Genomic DNA, 19925 nt, shown 5'->3' with positions numbered 1-19925 from the left:
ACGACTGTTGGCAGACACTAATTCAAGTGGTATCTTTCCTGCAAGGTTTGAGAGTGACAAAACCTGGAAGTTTTTCTACAAAGAGTTCAATTTATGTTTGTAGATTCCTTATTTTCTACTGCTTTAATATTTCTTGGCCTCTTTTTCTTCTTGGTAATGTTCCTGTCTTATCTTTTCTCATGTGACCGTCTCATGAGAGAACATAAAAAGTTACAAACTAAAATGTGAGGTATCAATTTGTTGTAGAAGCCACTGTATTCTATGAAGAGGGTAGGTTTTGGAGCAGAAGACTTTCAGGAGATGTGTCTCTGCATATCCCATCTCATATTTCTGACAATTACTCACCTAAGTTGATTCAGCTAACTTTTTTTTTTTATTTAGCCCTTTGAATGTGCTATTTTTTAACCTGGAAAACTTTGAGGTGAAGTAAAAAACCATTCGAAGCAAGATATTGTCTAACTGTGCTTTATTTTAGTGGCATTCCAGACATTTCAATAAACCCTTTCATTCAGGTTATTTAAACTGAATTTTCAAAAGAAGTGTGGGTTTCTAAGTCATGTTGATAGTTCTGACAGTTTTCCTGCATATTTTTGCACTGTATGTCTTTAAGATTGATTTAATTTCCTGTGATTTGCCCTTTATTTCATTCTTTGTGTGTGGGAAGAGTCAGTCAAAGGCAGGGTCTCTAAAATACCTCTTCAAAAGGCTGGACATAGTCTATGCCAAGATTTTCTGGTCAGAGAGTGTTTGTTTGCATTTTATTGTTACGGAATATCCACAGGGCCACATGTAAGCCTATCCCATTCCCTCTGGATATCAGAAATGATGTGGATGTCTCATTCTCTTCTTTCTGATGAGTATCCTGCCAGGTTCATCATGCTGATGGTGTAGGTAATGAGTTGATTTCTCCCACAGGTTTTGAAGGTATTGTGCTGCCTTCTCCCTTTTAGTTGGGACAGGGAAGAGAGCCATATCCATGATCTTGTATTTCCATCCAACTACCCATGATTTGTGTCACTTTTATCTGAAAGAGACTCACTGGGTACACCACTTGCTTCTTCAAACCTTAAAGTCATTCCTCCTTCTGCCTAAAGCTTGGAGATGTGTCATCTGCCAATCCTTCAAGTCTTGAGCCTGTTGAGGTAGACAGTGGACATTGTCTCAAGAGCTACAACCTTGACCTCTTTGACACTAGGTAGTATAGGGGGTTCACACCCTGGATATGCCTACAGGATAACTTTGTAATTTTTCAAGTAAAGAACAGAAGTGTGCTTATTGAAAGACTGAATCCAGCTCAGGGCAGGAACTTCACAAAGGCTTCTATACTTTATGCCATATTTGGAACACTGGTGAATATATGTACACAAGAGGTTGGTTTACCAGTCATGGCTCCTTATAAGGAGTGTATATAGAATCAGAATCTGCACCCTTGTCTGAATTATACCCAGCTTTCTACTGTGATGGAAACTGAGAGGATTCACTTTGGTTCTGTATTGCTGTGTTTCCCAAGCAGCTGGGAGGAACCATGTTTCTATGAATACTATGGGGGACAAAAATTCTCCAAGCAGTGTGCAATCAGTGGTATGTTAGTATAGATAGGAACAGTGTAGGGTAAGAACTCTGATACTCTGCAGCTGACTGTTTCATTATCATAGAATCTTTTAGGTTAGAAAATACCTCAAAGATCATAGAGTCCAACCATTAACCTGTTACTGTTCTGATGCCATGATGATTTTTTGCCTTTTCTTTTATACCCCTGTTATACCTTATTACAACTGTATTCATAGTGCTTTTTGCCTACATTTTTGGACTTGTTTGTCAAGCTGAGAGATTAAACATTTTAGAAGCTTCGTAGCTAGGGATCAGTGTGCCCCAGACCCCAAGGTCCTCTCCAGAACACATTCTGTAAACTAAGATAGAACCATCCAGGAGAGGGCTCCTTGGGGAGAGGGGCTCACTTGAGCCTCCCGTTGGGGAATCTTTGATAGATATGCTAATTAGTAAAACCTATAATGTTGTACCAGATCTTTTGGGGTGGGCATTTTGCAGGGTGCGTTTCGGTGCATTCCACCAGGATGTGTGCACCTAAGGATCCTTAAAATAAATACCAAGGTAAAATCCCTTTTTCCCCTTCTAACCGTGTTTGAGTCTTGATTTTAAGACCAGGAAAAGGCATCAGTTCCTTAAAGAAATAATACTTCTAAATTCTGTGAGAGTTCTAGTACACTTTTTTACCAAGATCAACAGCATCCTCTAGACACTTGGGGAAAACTTGTATTTCTAAACCTGTGGAGAAGAATTATTTTCTTAATTCTGTTTCTTTTTAAAAGGAGAGTAATAAAACACTAGAATAAAGGACTCAGTTATTCAAACTTTAGACTATGAAATAGAATTGCTACTTCTGAAACACTGGCAAGAAGTCAATTACATGACAAGAATGTCTCTTCAACTTGTTCTGGAGTTGAACCTGGGTTTTTTTAGCATTTTTACAGCTTTTAATTTTGTGGGGGGTTTTTAATACTAAAAACTGTGTAACCTCTAACGTTGCTTGTCTTTGGAACAGTTGCATGTTAAGCTGTACTTTTATTTTTATGTAAATTTCTAACAACATAGCATGTAATGAAATACTTTGTATATAAGGTTGGTCATTATTGAGATATACAGTATCTTTTGGCCATTCTGTACTGAAACATTTTCAGTATTCAGGAGTGACGTGAAAAAGTACCACGAGTGAAAGTTATATTGCAGTATGGCAATGCTTCCAGGTCTTCTTATTCTTGTTACTCTGACTTGTGTTGCAGACTAGGGGTAACCAGATAACTGGTTACTCAGTAACTCCTTGAGTACCATCTACCACTACTTTGCTTTTCCCCCCTATTAGCCTATCATGTGTTAAAACATGATGAGTGTTCTGATTTTTCTTGTCCGTTAGTGATGAAAATTGTACAGCTGCTTCAGGGAAAGTGAGTAACTGAAGACGTTTCTGGTTTTCCTTTTTTTGAGGATAGCTAGCAGGTTCTTTGAACACTGTGTCTATGGCAACAGTAGTCTGATCTGTTTAATAAATTGATGTAAGAAGTAGAGAACATAGGTGTTTAGTATCTTTTCGAGTTAGAGAAAGGCATCCTAAAGCTTCTTCACATAGGTCTTTTCTTTTAAATCCCAGTGTTGTCTTCATAAGTATGACAAGGTTTATTTTTAGTGACTCCTTCAAAATTTCACATCCCATTTTCAGTTCAAATACTTAAACATTCTTACAGATTTACTGACATTTTATTTAGTGCTCATCTATAATAGGCTTTACTCATTTCCTTTTAATTTCTTCATACTTATCTTATTAACTTGGAATTGAAAATTCCCCTACCAAAGGAGATGGGCATAAAAAGTCATCAATACATAATTAATTATTATTCTTTGGCTTTAGATACAAAGAAATCCTTAAAAATGTATTTGCAAACCGTGAGGAAATCAGAAAAGAGTACCTCAATGTGGAAATGAAACTGAAAGAAAATACACTAAAGAAATATTACCAGAATCAATGTCATGAACAAATTCAACTGATGTGCTCTGAAGAAAGAGTAGAAAAGGTGAGTTTTCTGTAATGTAGTGCAGGGTATCATCTCTTCATTTTGGTATATTTGTGTAAATTTTGCTTAAGTAATTGTGTAATGAATTAATGCATAAATATTGAATTAAAAATGAGACACACAGATTATCACTCCTCTATGACTATTGATGTAGTGACCTAATTTCTGAGGTAACAGCAGAGTATAGTTGTCTTCTGACTAGAAAAGAGTGCCCTTTGCCTTGTTAGGACACTATCTTGCTCATATCCAACTTGCTGTTGCTGGTTTTGTGCCTTTTAGTTTTCATATTTCAGAAACAGTACAAACATCAGAAGAATTTGATGTTTGAAGATAGAGGATTTTCCTTTTACCCAATGCTTTATCCTTTAGCAGGCTTTTTGTAGGACATACTGCATAAGGAAAACAGAAAAATTGCTTCTTCATATTCATCCTTGAGTTACTAGGAACTATTTGGTTATGTTATATAAAAGTAAGGAAAAAAAAATTTATATATAAAGAGAATTTGGTGAACATAATTTGAAAGTTTCCACCTTAAATGCTGATTATTTTTGGGGGGGGGGATTTTTTCTTTAAGGCCACTTGCAAGCGGGATCAAAGGCTTGCAGCACTTAATAGCCACTATGTACGCATGCAGAAGAAAAAAGAAGAGGAGACCAATCTTTTTGAGGAAAATACCAAATGGCTGCACCGTGTTGAAAATGAAATGCGCCTTCTGGGTCAAGAAGGGTGTATTCCAAAAGTAAAATGCCTTTCACTTTGTCATGGTTGGGGATGGGGAGGAGGATTGGTAAAAGGGTAAAACCTCTGAGTTAAGAACAGCTTAGTAAGTGAAATAAAGTAAAATGTATGGGGAGAGTAAACAGACAGAGGCAAACATCTTTGGTATGCATAGATAAGCATCCATGTGTGCCTGTGGGATTCTTAATGCTAATTGCACCATACACACTATTGGTCAAAGGACTCTACAAAGTTATATTTATGGATGTAAATAAAAATCAAATAATTCATACTTTTCTACCATAAAACTTTATTACAGTAATATAGCTCCACTCCATCTTTAGTTTTCAATATAGGGTGATCTAATATTATTTTTAGTTTAAATTTTAGTTTCTTCCTACCAGTTTGATGTATAGCTGTTTGATTTTCATTTTTATTCCTAATTTGCCAAAGGAACTTTGTCAAGATCTGCAGTATTGGCATTTAAACCTAGAAGTTCAGGACCTGAAAGCCCAGATTGAACACATGTTGTCTCTGGTCTCCCTTCAAGATCAGTATTATAAGCAAACAGAAAAGTAAGTATGGTTTCGGGGCAGGTGTGATAAGACTTACATTCTGACATGTGTAACTTGAGAAGACCTATTTAGAGAATTTAGTTTTAATTGAAACAGAAGTAAGATTTTTCTCAAACTTTTTGTTTTCTGAGTTAAAATTATGTTTTCTTAAGCAAACTTGTCGTGCCTCTTGCTGTTTTACAGAGTACTAAATACTGCACTTCCAGTTCTTCGCAAGCAATACCTGATTTTGAAAGAAGCTGGGTTGACAAATGACTTAAGTGAGACTGAATTTGCAGAGGTTGAGCAACTGATTCAAAGGCAAAAATCGGTAGCTTGGGCTGACCAGACTGAAAAGAATCAAAATCAAAACCATGAAGTAGAAATGTCAGCTATCTTTTCATTCCCGCAGCTTGTGAGCAGACCAAACACCCCATGCCGTAAGTATCAGTGCCTTATCCATATTTGGAAGTTTCAGTAATTAACAAACTACAGGTCCCTGTTTAGTTACTATGTATTTAAATTGGTAGTGATGCAGGAAACCATCTGTATTTAAAGACGGTGCTGAATTCTGTGTGTTGCAGAACATGAGGTAGTAATCATTGCAGAAACTTTTTTAATGACACTAAAGTTTTGCTTGCAGTTCTTTCGGAGAACCATGACAATGTTCAAATGCAAATTAATTGCTATTGGCTGTTCTCACATAAAAAGTATTTTAAGTCACACAAATAACTTTTCTGTTTACAAGCACTGTCTCCCAAAGGTCAAAGCAGCTACATAATTTCTGCAGAATAGGTAAAACTATGAAACCAAGACCTTAACTTCTTGTGTGTTTCTTTGGAATTAACTGCATTTGCTAGCTGGTCCTGAAGAAGGAAGTCAAACTAGTAATTGATGTGGAAAAGGAATTTAAAAATTGTAAAGAGAAGGATAGCAAAACTGAAAGGGTAGGGGGATTTGTTCTAGGTTTTGTTAAAGGTCTTCTATGAAGTAGGTTCTTGGAATATAATCCTAAATGTTCTTACTTTATTGTATTAATTGATTTTGGTATTATCTTGTTATAAGATCCTTCTTCCTATCAGGAGTTTCTAAATAGCAAAGAATTTCAGCTGATTTCCAGTAATGCCTAAATCTTTGTTTCTAATGAAGATTTCTTCTGTGTAAAGAGTCTCTTAAATATAATAAAGTCGTAGTGTGGGAGGAAAAGATAAAGATGTTTTCTGGCCATTCATTCAATATCTGTTTCTATGGTCAAATTATCAAGATAGTCAATTCTTGTGAATCAGCTCTTGATTTCTAGTGAAAGATAATTCAAGTTCATATGGTTTGTTAAAGCACGTGTAGTGCTTCACTCCAGGACTTGGCCTCCTTCTCTATCTTGTTTCTCCTTTAGCCTTTGAAACCTTTAAATACCTCATTTAAAATTCTGACCTTAATTAAAAGTAAAAATTGTTGCTTTTTACAGAAAATGCTGGCTTTCCAATATCTTCTCTCTTTTTTTGACACATACATTAAAAATTTAGATTAAGCTTCTGTACGCTTCATGTAACCGTAAATGTGCAATGTGATGAACAATTTAACTGTGTCAAAGAAAGCACGAGCTATGGAAACAGGTTCATTTAAGAATGTATTTGGGCATCCATTCTGAAGTGTTCATTAATGGGGAGCCATACAGTATTCAGAATTCAGACTGAGGGCTGGAGAGCTCTGACTGGTACTTGCAAGTATTTCTGTGAATGGGGAAGTTCTTGGCACTGTTTCAAGCATCTCATTTCCAGAAGCCTTACTGTACGTTACCTCTGAGAGAATGGAACTGATTTATGAGAGGAAGAAAAAAAGGCATCTATTGCCTCCCCTTGTCACAAACATTCTGATCTGAAAAGTCAATTTTTTATTTTGTATGGCAGAAAAAATTGGGGTATAGTTGTACATAGTAAAAGATTTGATTAAAAGCAGGAAAAACACATGTCTGGAATAGGAAAGATTTGTCTTATTAAGCAGCTCTTTCTTACTGTCTTATGTGATTTCTAAGTATTTTTTCTCATGCTGTGTAAAACAGTACACCTGATCACTGGGACTTGCAAGAATGCAGCCTGGATATGGGCCTTTTTCAGTTCACAGCTGTTGTTTGTGAAACTGTTGTGAAACTTGCCATCACAGTGATGATGCCTTTGGGTCAAAGGAATATTAAATAATTGAAATGCCTTGACTAGACCTCATTTGCAATTTGGAATTCCATGAGTCAGTTGTTAAAGAATGAAAATGTATGATTAGAATTGTAATTTGATCAATCAGTGGTAGCCCAGAAATGTTTATTGAAATGCATACATTAATATTTAATTTCACTTTAGCAGAACAACCTGGTAGACTTAATTTAGCACAGTTTCCAGAAATACTCCCCTTATGCATGTATTAGCATGAGTTCCAGAAGAAGAGAAGTCTTGGCCATTATTTTGTCCCTAATGTCAATTAGAACTAACTCAATTCATCAGAGTAGTTTTGCCATGAGCTCTGCTCACTTTTGCTGTGACTCATGTTTCACACATAGTGCATTCTGCTTCTTGTATTAATGCACAGGGCTGTAAATATCTGATATTGCTGTGTTTCTTGTCAGATAAATCAGTACTTCCGAGTAGTCTTTTGGGACAAATGATACAACAAACTACGGAACAAAACCACCTCATATCACTGGTGGTTGATCAGTGGATGATGGCTTTTATGTTTAATTTCTGAGTGAATCTCTTAAATAGTATCTTAAAGAATTTTGACAATTGTGTTTTATAAACATCAGCCTGAAATTAAGGATCAGCAAATATGTGATCTCTACTCTAAAATATGTTTGGTATAATGTTAATTTTTAAAGAGAAGCATTGTAGCTGAAAGTACTAGTTACGGAAATAAAACTTCCAAATTTTTCTTTTAAGCTACTTCATCAGGTTAACTTTGGCTGTTCTGTAAAGTACATAAGTGATTCATTTTTGTATATGAAATAAAAAATATTACTGAATTATTATGATGACATTGATGCAAAAGATTGAAGTAGCTATAAAACATGAAGCAAATATAGACTATAAACATAATTTCTCTGCCTTATTATGGAACACGTTTGAAATTTTTTTTTTTTTTTAAAGTTGGAGCATGTTGTTTATCTTTCAGTAGGAAAATAATGACAACCCTTAGACATCCATTCAGGAACTGTTTAGATTTGTTCTTTAAGGAAATATAAATAGCCCTACTTGCTTCTCCACTGTATCATCTTCAGTACCATGTATTTAGAAATTTATGGATATAGTAGAGTTTCTGTAGCAGCTTCAGTTGTCTGAGTCCCTTTTGCATAAACTTCTCAATAGTAGCTTTTAAAAGCATTTGCAAAAAGAAGCTTCAGTATCTTGCTTCCTTAATAAGATGGAAATAGAAACACTGGCAATTCTTTATTTTGTGGGTCCAAATGTTTTCCTTGCTGTATTTTTTTTTACCTGAGATTGTAATTGTTTGGAGCTATATACAGTAGAACAACAAGCTAAAGTGGAATTAGGATTTTGGAGTTGTTTTTGTTGCATCGTATTTGGTTTATGTTACTTAGTGAAGCCAAGTTAAGTACGATACTGCTGATGATGTTTGTTTACCTGTTTACTGTGTTAGGAGCAACATAATAATTTCACAAAAAGCTATGGGGAGGGACACTTCTTAAGTATTTTATATGATTTCTAACACTTTAATGACAAGAAAAGCTTGTTGTGTTTTAACTTAGTTTTACAACGAGTTTTATTCAGAAATAAATAAATTTTAAAAATAGGTCTTTGTTTTTGCTAACAGCTTATAGTTGCTTTATATAGAATTCCTGCAACTATCATTATTAGTTTACTTGTATTACTGTACAAAATGCTGTCCATTATAATGGAATTCATCAAATTATTTATGTTGGCAGTATCTTTGTGTTCTTTACGTATTTAGTTAATGATTTAAATGCTTTCATTTACAGTTAATTTTAAAATGCTTCCAATATTTAGGCCTGTAGAAGCTTCTAAACCTTGGCACTCCCACCAAAATGTTTCTCCATCAGACTTCCTTCTAGTAACTTTAGGACATTAGCAAAACCTCAGTGTCTTACAGTAAGCAAACTTTCTGAAACTGAAACCTCCCTGTCCTAATGTAACAATGGACTAATAGAATTCTAACCATTATTTTTCCTGAAACAGACATTCAGATGCATATAAGTAGGAATAAAATCTAATAAATGAATATTTTAAATGTCCTGAGGCGTTTAATGGATAGTTATTTCAAACACTAGGTTATATAAACCTTATTGTTGTACTTACGAATATAAGACATCAAAAGTCTTTTTAAAAAAGGTTTGGATTCAATTTTTGGTTGTGATGACTTGAATTTTTTTTTTAAAGATCTGTTAGTCTATTACACTGAAGTATATGTTGTACTCATTAAAACAAAATTAAAAAGCAAGCACAGTAGTGAGGCCTAGCATTGTTGATAGTGTCAGAGAGTAGTTGTTTTAAATTGTTCATAAGTAAGTTTCTTGTTTGTTACTAAATCCTACCAAGTCTTGGAGAAATATGTCTTTGTCACAATGGGCCTATTTTATTTTGGGTGGAGGTAAAGATTTTTTGGGCAACATTCAGGCCCTGTTTTACTGCTATTTCCATTCCACTACTCATGGAGAATATATGAATTAACTTAGTGTTTAGATTACAATCAAGGCACTGCATGTCAGCAACCTGCTGCATTTCACCTGGTGAAAGCTGGTCATGGATTAGATGTGGTATAAGAAAATAATATATTTTGCATTTTAACCGAGAAAAAGTCCTTTACATACATAAAGTGAACTTTACATAGGTGCACACATAGACAAATTCACAGTTCAATTATTTCATGTAGTCCTCTCAGGCCCAAGTTTTCTATGTATTTGTTTCTTCAAAGCTGGAAGCAACATAATAGAATTGTAATCATTCATGTAATTGTCCACACTACTTTTCCCATAAGGAACTTAAACATTGTTCATTCTGACACTAAGCCCCTAAGTGAGGAATAAATGTTTGCTTTGTTTTTTCTAAGTTGAATAATTAAGTTTTCAATATTGAATTAAGTTGTGACTACATAGAATAGACATGTGGCCTATATCTAACCATCTCATTTACTTGCTCCTTGTACACACTTTGATACTACCTGTTCTATCCTCCTGGAACAGGTATAGGTCTCATTGTGATCTTTTAAATCCTTTGCTATCTCTTACAGCTCTATTTTGTATTTTCTAATTGGGCATCATCTCATGTAGCTGGGTATCCAATTGTATGGCATGTCTAGTACCGAAGTGTGTAGGCAACAACGGTGCCGAGATCATCCCTCATTGGCTTTTCTTCAATGAAGATCTTACTTGGGCCTTTTCCCCAAGACATCTGATTTCTCAGGGTACTTGGGGAATTGGTTTTTTTAAAGCATCTTGGCAAATTGGGTTGCAACTGGTCAATGAGGTCAAAATTAAATGGGGCCTGAGAAATGGTAAGCAGAGAAAAAACTGCAACTATTTAAGCCTTGCTTTCTGTAACAAATCAAGCTTGTGGAGGTGAAATAATACCATACATACACGTTTTTAATCAGTCTTTGTCCTGTTCAAAGAATGTTTTCAGAGCAGTTGAAATGCCCTAAGTGTTAACGCATGAGAGAGAACTATAGAAGCATTCAGACTGAGGAGTTCAAACTAGCTTTCTTAGTCTGAGGCAAAAATAGAATGAAATTTAGAAGAAATAAATATTTATCAACACTGTACTAGGAATACCGTAGCTAATTCCTGAGTAACTAGCATGAATTTAAAAAGCAGGGGTTCTTTTTGCAGTTTAGTTGCTCATAGGCATGGAGTAGGCAATGCAGAAAGAAGTATGAATCTGTGGCTGCCAGCTGAAGGGGAGCCAATCCACAGGTATTTTAAGGATGCTAGGCTTCATTTCTTAAATTTGCACTGGAAGTTAAATATAAAAGCACTTGGGGTTTTGACAGCCCTCTCCTGCTCTTGATTTTTTTAAAAAAGAAATTCCATAGTTTTTTTGTTATTAACTGTGTAAGTCACCAGTTGCCTACCCATTTGAACAGTGAGCTGTGTCTTAAAATGATCCTCCTTCACTGAAAGCTTGAATAAAAGAAAGGCCTTTTCTGTCTTACTTTGTAGATTGCCTTTATTACCACCTGCCTGAAAAGAAAAACATTATGATACTTCAAGAAAAATAGTTTCAATCAGGATGAATGAGAATGGCCAATTACACTGTATTGCTTGCTTTATTTTTGAGGGTGGGGGAAGTTATATTGTAGAGCTTTGCTCCCCACAGTTGATAGAGTGGGGTGAGAGAATCCTGGTAACTTTGCTTCCCCCTTTCCAAAACCCTACTTTCTCATTTGCAGTGTCAGATAATTTTTTCCCTCTAAATGGTTCTGTGTCATTCCTTTTTCAACAGTCTCTCAATATTCTGCAAGGTACTTGCTGGGGAAAAAATGGCTATGATCAGGAGTCAGATGTAGATTACTTTGATTGTTCCACCTTAAAATATGAGTTTTGTCGTGGTAGTGCAATAATTTCCAATACCCCTACTCTTCCGTTCCCTCTTGCATGTGTCATATCTTACTTGTGATTATTTGTATAACCTCTGGGATTAACTATACCAACCTATGCATATTTATAATACTTTGAGTGTCACAGAGCAAATACCATCTTAGACTAAGCAGCAATAGAAATAATTTTACTTATATGATCAAGTTGATGTGAATATGAAATAAATAGGATTTGTAATAATTTCTGCTAATATCTCAGTAGGGAAGAGGAGGGAAAATGCAAGATTTAAGTAGTATGTACAGTTAGATGTGCTAACCATTGTTACTTACGCTTCACAGGCACCTCTTTTGGTACACCATCACAAGAAATGAATAAAAATACACAACAAGTGTTAGAACGTACAGAACCACCACAGAAAAGAACTAGGAGGAGGCTGATGGACTCTCCAGTCGTAGCTCCAACTCCACCTTCCTCTAACCGATGCAGCCTCCAGCACCTGGAGGATTCTCTTGCCAAGGAAGTCTACCCTATAGTCTATACACCAGACTCTTGCAGAAAGCCAGTACAAAGCTTCTATACTCAGACTGTGATAAAGAAGGCTTTACACCTTGCAGGCCTAGAGGAAGTCAGTGCATGTAGTACAGATATGCCAGTCAAAAAGGCCAGTATTATGGACACTACATGTGATGTAATCCCAGAGTGTGATGAAAACGTCATGAACTCAACAGTAATTCTCTATGAAGGTACAGATGAAACAACTGAAATGTCTACTTACTCATCTGTAAAGGAGTCACAGCCATGCAGCAATAGCATTGTGCAAAGGTATTTTCCTTTTATATGGGCAAGAAATATTACCAAATAATTTAATCCTGTCTGTCTTTACAGGTGGGTTTTTCCATTTATATCCATTTTATAAATAAACCCAACATTTTGAAAATCAAACCCTCAATTTTGATCAACATTAGATTCAATTCTGCCATTATTTGAAAACAGTGTGTTAGTGACAACAAATGAAGTTGAAAGCTTTTCCTGTTTTATAAGATACGTACCAAAAAGAAAATACAGCATTTTTTAAACTGATTGTGATGCCTCAGGCAAGTTACTTTCTCTAGGCCTTATGTTTCCTGTCTGTAAAATGGATACTTAACCACATTGTGAAATGCCATGCTTAAAGCTGCTGTGTATGTCTGAATTCTGCAAAGCTACTTCAACATTAATGAAATGAATTTCCAGTTTTGGTTTTCAACTTACCATATATTTGTTTACAGTTAAGAACAAATTTACTTGACTTTACCAAGAATATGTTTTACAAAAATGTAATTCCTTTATTTCAGACTTGATCTTTCTTCCTTTAGAAACAAAAATTCTGCTCCGGTATTTGAGAAGCCCTCGTATATGGCAATGACTTCAGCTGCTCAGAGAAAAAGAAAAGTATTAAGGTAGGATTAAACTAACCCTTCTATACAAAATGAGTTTTCATTTCTTATGTTCTTACTTCAGTTTCTATATTCTATTTTAAATCTGAAAGCATCTTGTACAATTCATTTGGACCTGCATGTGACATGTTGTGATTCAAATATGTTTGAATTCAATTGAATTTTTTTTTGGTTTTCCAGGTAACTTCAGTAGATTTTTTTTTTTTTTAATCTTGGTTTAAGAACTTCTGTTTTAATAATTACAAGCTAATATCATGTCTTGTGTAGCTGCTTGTCTACTCAAAATAGAAAGATGGCGCATAATTCTGAAAAGAGAAATTTCGTCATCAATTAAAAATCTAAGTTTTTTGAAAGCATTCTGCCTTTTCTGGAACACATTAGAAGCTACCAAAATAAAAAGCAGGGAAAAAGATATACATGACAATAGTTACATGATCAACTTTGTTTTTCCGATAATTCATTTTCTGTCTCATATGTTGTGACTTAGTTTTTGTGATCTGCTCTAGGAAGAACTTTCATATCATCACTTCTGGTCTATGACCCTAAAAGAGGCTTGTTAGTAGGAGCACCAGAAAAGCTGAAACTGAATAGACAATAAGTTGAATTGTAATTTTTTTGTGTGTGTGTTTCTGTGGTTGGTTGGTTTTGGGTTTATTTAATGTATTAAAAACCTGATTAGCTATGGAACAGCTGATGAAACAGCTGGTCTTTTTTTTTTTTTTTTTTTTTTTTCCTATTTCCAAAAGCAAAAATTGATACAACCTTTTTTAAAATCATGTTATGAGTCACCTGTTGCTAGACAGTGAGTAGAGCTGCCATCACACAGGTGTTATGGTGAATATCTCAAGAATGTTGGAGCAAGTCTATAGATAGATCACAGGACATGGAAGAAACTTAAACACCTTTTTGTTTAGTAGCACCTTTTTGTTTATTAGCACCTTCAAAATAGAGAATTATCCTAGGAGATCACATTCAGCTGGTCTAGTTTCATGTTACTATTCCAATTGTTATCAATTACTGTTCTAAACTATCTTGCTAGGATGAGGAATAAACTCTTTTGCTCTAGGATGAGAAAAGAGGCACTGCTCACATTTTCAAAGAGCTGATTATGAATTTAGCAAAATAAATCACCTGTTTTCTGAAACCAAGCTAGTTTTTTCTACATTCTCTCTAGGGAGAGGTGGGAACTTCTGGAGCCTGATTTATCTAGTCTTAAGATAAAAGTTCTCAGACAGGCTTTTAAAGTACTTTTTTTTGTAATAACTGTGTAATAATTTTAAAACATGTATATATATGCTTATTTCTTCCCAAAAGACTAGCTCTTTCTGCTCACCTTGTTTCTTTTGTGTCTCAAACATATTTCCCAATTTCCAAGTTAGAATTCCACTACAGAAAAATCCCACAACTTTTATTCCTTTTATAGAGATCATTCTGCCTCAGTAACTTGTCTGTATACTGAGATTCTTTATGGTTTTGTCTAGCAGTTGATGATGAAGAGAAGGAATGAAAACACATTTGTGAAGCAGGAAAGGAATATGCTCCTACTTTTCAGAGTGTGCCTTCATTCTGTTTTCTTCTTTACTTTTTCCCTCTTTTCTTTCCCGTGCTTTCCCTGATTGAAGTGGTTCTCTCCAGTCATTCATCTCTTTCTAATGTTAGAATAAAAATATAAATTTCAGTCATATTGTCCACGTTAGAAGTATAATTTGAAACAGTCGTATTTTGAGGATAAAGGGGTAAGAGGCAAGTCAGTCATAAGAGAGACTATTTTACCAAATTACATTCTTATTGGCATAAGTTCCCTTGCAAGAAGCATGCATGAGTAGATTTTTAGGACTGGCACAAGGCAAGTCTTAGCCTTTGCTGCTTGCTATATATTTTTATTTAGGCAGAAAATTATTATTAAGAAAGTGTGAGTTAGGGGACTATAAAGTGGAAATAATACAATATTTGTTACAGGAATAGGAAAAGCATAGGAACTTGGAACATAAATACAATTAGCTTGTTTATGAGGCTGTCTTGCCGAGTGGAACCGAGGAAATTTGTGAGGCAGTTGCAAAAGGGTGAGATCAGATAGGTTCATAATTTTTGCTGTAGACCTTAAGTCCATCACATAAAATGCTATGGATAAAATATAGAGGTTTTGTTTTAATGAATTTGAAGCTGTAACAGTTTTCTTGCAGCCTAGTTAAAAAGTATTGTCTGCAATGAAGCCACCCCCTCCAACTGTGTTGGAGGCCCTAGAAAAGTTATTGTAGCAATAAAAAAATGTGATTTGTTCAATAAACACAGCTTGGTCATTTCAAGGATTTTGTAACATGCCTTAAGATTATTTCTTAGTATAATTTGTATGTGATGACCATCAAACTGACTTCTGTAGTTTCAAAAAAAATATGACATATTGTCTTGCCTTTTAATACAAGTGGCAACATTAGTTCTTACTTTCACAGTTGAAGCATTTTTGTAAATTCTTAAAAAGGAAAACAGGGACTAGTATCCACAGATATACATAATAAATTAGTTTATTGTTTGCATTCTGTTATGATTCTATGAACACTGGATAATATTTAAAGTACTTCTGCACTGCAAGGCCTAAACTACTGTAATAAGCTTAGTGACTGTACTGAAAGCAAACACCTTTCTGGCAACTTTTCCAGTTCTGCATCAAACACTGTGTTGGGCAGCCGGGAAGACGCGGTTTCTGCAAAACGCATTCGACAGGACATCTTGTTAAGCCACGCAGCCTTGCGAGTACCCCAAGTGTCTGGTAAGTGTCAGAGCTTGAGTGGATGACACTGCATTGGTAACAGTGATTGTACAGCAAGTGCAAAATTACGATTGCTACTCAATTTATTTTGTCAATTTAATAGCATGTATTGCTGTGATAGTATACTAAGCCATTGGTTTGAATAGTATATCCCTTTATTTTAAAAAAAATCAGAATGTCAGTTATATAGATAGTATGTAATCAAAATTCAACAAGGTTGTTGGGAAAACCTTTTCCCCAAGAGCCAAGGTCTTCCACCTAAAATAGTTTATGTACTTGTTGAGAAATTTGGTGAATTTAATTACCAATTTTGCCCAAATGTGGTTTATCAGGAAATAAAATTCTCTAATAATTTCCATGCCTGTTTTTAATTGTTTGCCTTATTTTGCAACACTACACTGATTTGTTTTAACAGATAACAGGTTTTTTCGGAGACTTATTGGTCTTAAAATTTGGGGCTATTTTGGGCAAAAACAATAACTGAGGAAAAGTTATTTTGCTTCTAACATACTGCTGATAATATTAGCAAGTTCTATTCTGTGAAAGTTTGCCTCAATTATATGGCTTCTCTCTGAGGTGCATAAATCTTTTCTGTAATAAAATCAGTTACAAATAATTTTTTCAGTGAATGTTCACAAATGTCTTCACAACTTTATAAAAACCTCTGCCTTTTCTAGTGCACGGGACTAAGTTGCTTGGCACCTGCAGCAGATTTTAATGTGTTAAATCTGTACAATTTTCCTTCATCTCTACCCAATTGTCTCCTTTTCCTCTCTATTTTCAATGATACACTTAATGATCTTCTTGGGCTGTTTAGAGGAGATCCAAAATTAGTTTTAAAATTTTTGTCTGCTCTTCTTATGAAATGGAAAAGCGATGTGAAAAAATATTTCTTTTGTGTAGCTTTTTCCAGTGGCATGGGCAATACACCAATTTTACAGCACATACATGTTTTTAAGTAAAAATTGCTTTGAGGAAGCAAATACATATGAAAATGTCTTATTCTGAATTCATGAGAAATGTTGAGGTTGTATTACAAGAAGCTTTCTGGAAACTGAATATCTGAGTCTAAATTCTGTCTAACCAAGTTACTTATTTGGCAAATTGCATACATGGTTATATCAGTATCAATGTCTACTACAACTGACCAGGTTATGAAGTTAGCGCTATTCAATCATGACTCTGGAATTCAGATACTATGTAATGCAAAGCATGTTTTGAAATGGGAATAAAGTTTTGATTGTTCAATGTTTAACTTAATATGAAATACACTTTATTTTCAAGAGCGTGCATTACAAGAGCAGAATAAACCATAACCAAATACCTAAGAGGAAAAGTTGTTTACAGATTAAAAAGACAAAACTTTCTCTAATGACATAGTGTTCATTTTTCAATCCTATTCTATAATAAGAAGGCTTAATGACATTTTTACATATTCCTACACCTTTGTATAGACCACTGTGCCTTTTTGATAGCATCTCAAGCCAGTTGAGGGTCTAAGCATGCGACTTTCTAGACAATTAAAACACTGGATTGCTGAGCTAAAATTGATTACATTTTTGCATATTAAAATTAGGCTTTCAGTAAAGGAAAGAAATGTGTAAAAATTCTTGAGCATATTCTGAAACGGTGGTCTATGTAGGCTAAATTCTACTTACATTTATTGAATGTCTCCCTATTTCTAATAGCATTTCTTTCTTCACTAGGAATGAAAATAAAGAGCAGGAAGCAAGAACAGAATATGTCAAGAAACTTTGTTAGAAGCCTTTCTCAAGGAAATGTGCCGCTGGATGTTAAATCAAGGACATCAAAAAATCTTTTACTTCATGTTTCCAAGAAAAAAAATAGGATTTAGTTCTGAGTTCGTCCATATTTCCAGCAGGATGGATGGATAGCAAATGAGAATAGGGTGAATTGCCTTTTCCTCTTGTAAATAGTTTTGAGAGTTTTGTGATGGAAATCGTAGAAAAATTATTTTGACCCACTAAATTATTTTTATTGGAGTAGCTTCCTTGTGTTAACATTATTTTTCATTTTGAAGCAGGTAAAGCAGATGCTAATATTAGAACACGTTCATGCTTAGCATTAGCATGCCAGTTTGTTCTTAGATTGTTAGCATCTATTGGTGACATAAGTAGTTCCAAGAGACAGAAAAATATTTACAAAATTTTTAAAATTTTTTTATATTTCCAGTTTTTAGTCTGTTACTTGGTTGTAAATGTTCCTGTTCTGTTTTTTCAATTTAATTCAGCTGTAAATTTGTTTTTATGTTAATTGCTTCAAATAAATTTTAATATTATTAAGAGCAATATAATGTGAAATGTATTTGTAGCAAAAATGTTCCTTTCTTCTCTTACGAAAAATGCCTAAATCAATTTTGACAAATATTGTTATAAGTATGTGTAGTTTACAATGTATCTTCTAGTAAATTATTAATATTCAGAGACAGAGCAATTTATATATAGTTATACTGTAACCTTGACAGCCTTCCCAGCCTTCAGAATGTCATTCTAGTGTGTTTGGTCTGTGCAAATGCAAGCATGTGAATTTCTCCAGTCTAGGGAGAGCCAGAGGAAGAAGGTCCAGTAAGTAGTTTCAGTGGTGTCAGACAGCTGTCTGAAACAAGGAGCTTCCAACCTGATCAGTTCAGTAATATGAAGTATGCTGCAGAATTTATATTTGACACATTGTAGGAGCATTTTTCAGAGGCTTCTGAAGAAGGAAATGGGAGCTGCCTGCAAAAGCTTTCAGGACCACTTGTGGAAGGAGCAGACAATGTTGCAGAAGCTGTCTTCATTGGGGAAGTTCAAAGACGAAGAAATAATTTCTTAAGAAATAGGCATTACTAGCTAAAAATACTGAGATGAGATAAATTGAATCCTCTTAGTTGCATTTTAAAAGGAGTATAGGTGATATAGTTCTGGTGAGCCTGGGATCTTGCTGGTAGTGTAATGAGAACTGAGAAAATATTGGCTGTAGGAACCAATATTTCTCTGCCTGTTTTGAAGGGTTTTTACCCCCCCTGAACAACACTGTTTTAACCTCCAACCTTGGAAAAAATTACCAACAATCAGACAAGAACTGGAAAATACAGTGGTGTGAATTTGGGGATAGACTACTATGTAAGATTGTCACAGGGTGAAAAATTCAGAGGTTTTGGGCTTCTCCTTTTAGTAAAATAGATAAGAGTAAAAAATATCAAAATGGAGGATTGTTGTTGTTCTCTAAACTTTCTCCCTTCTTCCTTTACTACTCCATGTTCTGCAGTAAAAATAGTTTGGAAGGATTGGACAGAGAATTCTGCAGTTCTTGGCCATGTTACTGAATAATTGGTAGGAAAGTGAAAATAATAGACGTTTTTAGTAACTGTTGGTTAAAATATCTTTAAAAGGCCGTGTAAATCTTGATAATTAGACTTCTCTCCTGCTTTCTGTGCTCTGTGTTATGCCTGGGTCATGCTAGTGGCTCTGTTCCTCTGATAAGACTTGATAAACAACTATCTGGCAGCATTGAAACTCCAGGAAAAGTCTCAGTTTTGAAACTCCTTGCAAGGACTCTTAAAAAATTCTCTCCCATCAGGAGGGATTTGATTTATGGCATGGTTCAATGTCAATTGGCCATGGAAAAGGCTTGTTTGAAGCCTAAAAACTAGAATGTGGGACTTGTCCATGTAGCAGGGTGATGTAATTTCAGTAGAATGAAGAGGGAGGGTCACTTTAATATTTCCCTATCATAATGAACAAGATTTTGGAATTCATTTATGATTTTGGCACCTGATACGGCTTAAGTTGTAAAGACCATTTTTGCTTTATGGGATTTTCTTCAGATTCTCAGTGTTTAGTATAAAATGTATACAGGGAGCTTCTTTTGTTGATATCATGTATACAAGAGGCATGTTGGGTTTTGCTTATAAATATAACAGTCATTGCTCTTGTGGCATGTAAGACTTACACATAGATGTTCATAGCAACCTTGAAAGGTTTTTAGACAGGCTTGTGCATGTACCATTTTGATAGTCAGCCAAAACACAAAACTGATAAATCTCATGTTTTCTTAATGTCTTTTGCATACCCTTGAGTGGAATTGGTTGAATTGCAACACTTGGAGGGTGTTGCTAAAAGAAAAATACTGAGAAAATTAAAAACTGACATGAGAAGTGATTCAATCAGAAGTTGATTATACGTTTGTTAGGTAGGTATTTGCCATTTATAACTATCGTAAATGAAGTGTTTCCAGAGATATAACAGATTGAAGCGGGATTTTTGTATTTCAGATTGCTCTTGAGTAATATTCTGCACTATTAATTGT

At 34.8% G+C, this 19925-nt stretch overlaps 1 protein-coding gene across 3 annotated transcripts in view; it reads left to right on the top strand.

Annotated features, from left to right (window-relative positions):
* Positions 1–17925, top strand: part of LOC121672677 (kinesin-like protein KIF18A) — a 32171-nt gene extending 14246 nt beyond the window's left edge. For all 3 annotated transcript variants that reach the window (XM_042045410.1, XM_042045409.1, XM_042045411.1), the window contains exons 10-17: positions 3425–3587; positions 4162–4326; positions 4758–4879; positions 5063–5298; positions 11753–12236; positions 12749–12853; positions 15508–15617; positions 17324–17925. In XM_042045410.1, coding sequence (XP_041901344.1) covers positions 3425–3587; positions 4162–4326; positions 4758–4879; positions 5063–5298; positions 11753–12236; positions 12749–12853; positions 15508–15617; positions 17324–17472 — 1534 coding nt within the window. In that variant the 3' untranslated portion in view covers positions 17473–17925. The remainder of the gene's footprint in view (positions 1–3424; positions 3588–4161; positions 4327–4757; positions 4880–5062; positions 5299–11752; positions 12237–12748; positions 12854–15507; positions 15618–17323) is intronic.
* The last annotated feature ends 2000 nt before the right edge of the window (positions 17926–19925 follow it).

This window comes from Corvus kubaryi, unplaced genomic scaffold, assembly GCF_017639235.1.
Source record: "Corvus kubaryi isolate FWS band 111438036 unplaced genomic scaffold, C.kubaryi_AGA036_p1.0 64843, whole genome shotgun sequence".
In the NCBI taxonomy this organism is placed as follows: domain Eukaryota; kingdom Metazoa; phylum Chordata; class Aves; order Passeriformes; family Corvidae; genus Corvus; species Corvus kubaryi.
The sequence above is the reverse complement of the archived record's forward strand: the minus strand, read 5'-3'. Positions and strand labels throughout refer to the sequence as shown.